Below are 2734 nucleotides of genomic sequence, written 5' to 3'. Positions count from 1 at the left end.
ACGTCCTTGCACTCGCCCCCCGTTCCTCCTCCAGGGGCACCTCTCCCCCCTCCTCCCAAACACAAATGTGTTCAACTGAGCATTTTTCAGTGTCTCCTGTGCGCCGGTGCTGGGGATGCTATGGTGGGCAAAACAGGCAGGACCCTCTCTGGTGGGAGGAGAGCCCCCATCAGACTAGAAGAGCTGCCTCCTTCAACACCCCCCCCCGCCCCACCCCAGGGGCTCCCAGCCCTGACTCCCAGGCCCCGGCCCGGCCCTGCACCCCCATGCCACCCCACTCAGTGCCCTCTCTCCCGCAGCTGGCGGGCCCCTCCCAGACAAGCTGCAGCAGGCGCTGCTGCCCGTGGTCGACTACGACCACTGCTCCAAGTTGGACTGGTGGGGCATCTCCGTGAAGAAGACCATGGTGTGCGCCGGTGGGGACATCCGCTCGGGGTGCAACGTGAGTCGGCTCTAAGTGCAGGGCCCCGGGGTACCTCTGCCATCTGCCTAGGAAGCAGAGGAGAAATCCTTCCTGCTTTCCCCATCAGCCTCTGGGCCAGGCAGAACTTGGAGGAAGTCAGTGTAGCCAGACACACCGCCCGGGGCCTCTGGCTTCTGGCTGCCTTGACCGGGGGGCAAATCACTTGACCTGGTCCTCAGGCTTCCCCATCAGCACAGCAAGGGATACTGACACCATGATCTAATAAAACAGTACTATCATTGTATTATATGTGAGGATGAATAGTGTTATAATATTTTAAAAAAAATTTTTTTAATGTTTTATTTATTTCTAGGAGAGAGAGAGAGAGACAGCATGAGCAGGGGAGGGTCAGAGAGAGAGGGAGACACAGACTCTGAAACAGGCTCCAGGCTCTGAGCTGGCAGTCAGCACAGAGCCCGACGCGGGGCTCGGACCCACGAACCGTGAGATCATGACCTAAGCGAAAGTCGGACGCTTAACCGACTAAGCCACCCAGGCGCCCCTGAATAGTGTTATAATAACTACTGTGGTAATAATATGGGAGCTACTACCCTTTATTGATTACTCTCTCTCTGCTAGATGTTGTGCTAAGATCATATATTTATTATCTCACTTAGTTCTTACAAGACCCAGCAGGACAGATGTCAGTCCCCATCTCAAGCAGGCCAGCTGGGGCTTAGAGAGGTCAAGTAAAACACAGGGGTTTCTCAGAATCCGCACAGTGAGAACCAGTTCCTTCAATCTCACACATGATGGCTCAGCTCCCCACTGCGCTCTGACAATTGCAGGGTGACTCTGGAGGGCCCCTTAACTGCCCCACCGCAGATGGCTCCTGGCAGGTCCACGGTGTGACCAGCTTCGTTTCTGCCTTTGGCTGCAACACCCTCAAGAAGCCCACGGTGTTCACCCGAGTCTCGGCCTTCAATGACTGGATCAAGGAGGTGAGTGGGACAGGGCGAGCAGGAAGGCCCCCAGCTGGCTCTTCGGGAAGCTTGAGAGGGGCTGGGCAAGGACAGCAGGTCCTGAGGAAGGGCTGAAAAAGGATCTCAGAAGATCAGGAGTGGAGGGGCCCTGGGGAACATTCCGGAGGGCTTTGAGGATGTTTTCTGCTATGGTGTGGCCCCCAAGAACCTCAGTGGCTTCTGACTGGAACTTTGAACTACAGCTGAACTTCCTTATCACAAGTGTTCGTGAAATGTCTTCTTTGATCCAGGTCTTTTCTTGTCCCAAAAGATAGAGTGATGTGTCAAAGGGCTGCTTGTGATGAAGAGATGATTAAATGAACAATCATCATGAAATGTGGGGAAAGCGTGACTGGGATGCTCAGGCCCCAGTGGAAGTCCAAACTTCATCTGGGAATGAGTGGTCAGGGAGGGCTAATGTTGTTCATGACAACAGTAATAGTCACCATCCTTAGTTAATAGTGTCATCAACTCCCCCTCCATGAGATGAGTACTGTGATTACTCCCTTTATACAGATGAAAAAACTGAGGCTCAGAGAGGTCAAGTCACTCTCCCAGGGTCACACAGCTGATGAGTGGCATGGCTGGAAATTGAACCCAGTTCCATATGGCTTCAGAATCTGTGCTCCTAACTAGACTGTTCTGAATCTCCTCCTTTTTTCTATGGCTTTTTTTCTAGGTCATGTCAAGCCACTAGAAGTGAGGCCTTGGTGGCAGTGCACATTCTTTGTAAAAAATAAAGATCTCTCAGAAAACCCCAACATGAGTCTTTCTTCCTTCTTTGACTCATCTGTTCCCTTCCAGGCTGTCCCTAAAATCTTCGATCTGTCATGCAGAGGCAAGACCAGATTCAACCCTCACATAGGAGAATGAGGAAAAAGATGAGGCCCAGAGAGAAGAAAGGAGTTGCTGGCGAGTGACCAGCCTCTCAGTTTGCCTGGACTGAGGGGGTTCCCAGGGCACAGAACTTTCAGTGGTAAAAGGAGGAGAGTCCCGAGAAGTTGGTCACCCTATACAGCCACACACAACCACGGGCTTTTCGATGCAGCATCAAAACATGGTAGAATTTGCAGAAAAACTGACCTTGCCAGCCCCTTGGGAGGCTCAGGGCGGAGTGGCAAGGGCCACGTGTTTTCTGCTTCCATTGATGGCCTAGGGAAGGAGGGCTGTGGTCCCTCATTCATTCGTTCAACAAGCATTCGTTCCTTGTTCCTGAGGAGGGCTCAGAGGGGGAAGACGAATACGGTTCCTGCCCTGAAACGGCTCATTATTTAGATAGAAATGAGCATGTCAGAATCATTCATTAAAC

At 52.4% G+C, this 2734-nt stretch overlaps 1 protein-coding gene across 1 annotated transcript in view; it reads left to right on the top strand.

Moving 5' to 3' along the window:
• The window catches only part of LOC144241261 (proproteinase E), a 6377-nt gene extending 4255 nt beyond the window's left edge, over positions 1 to 2122 (top strand). The window contains exons 6-8 of the mRNA XM_077775800.1: positions 300 to 442; positions 1252 to 1404; positions 2105 to 2122. Of these exons, the coding sequence (XP_077631926.1) occupies positions 300 to 442; positions 1252 to 1404; positions 2105 to 2122 (314 nt within the window). The remainder of the gene's footprint in view (positions 1 to 299; positions 443 to 1251; positions 1405 to 2104) is intronic.
• The last annotated feature ends 612 nt before the right edge of the window (positions 2123 to 2734 follow it).

This window comes from Crocuta crocuta, unplaced genomic scaffold (genome assembly GCF_008692635.1).
Source record: "Crocuta crocuta isolate KB4526 unplaced genomic scaffold, BGI_CrCroc_1.0 scaffold127, whole genome shotgun sequence".
In the NCBI taxonomy this organism is placed as follows: domain Eukaryota; kingdom Metazoa; phylum Chordata; class Mammalia; order Carnivora; family Hyaenidae; genus Crocuta; species Crocuta crocuta.
The sequence above is the reverse complement of the archived record's forward strand: the minus strand, read 5'-3'. Positions and strand labels throughout refer to the sequence as shown.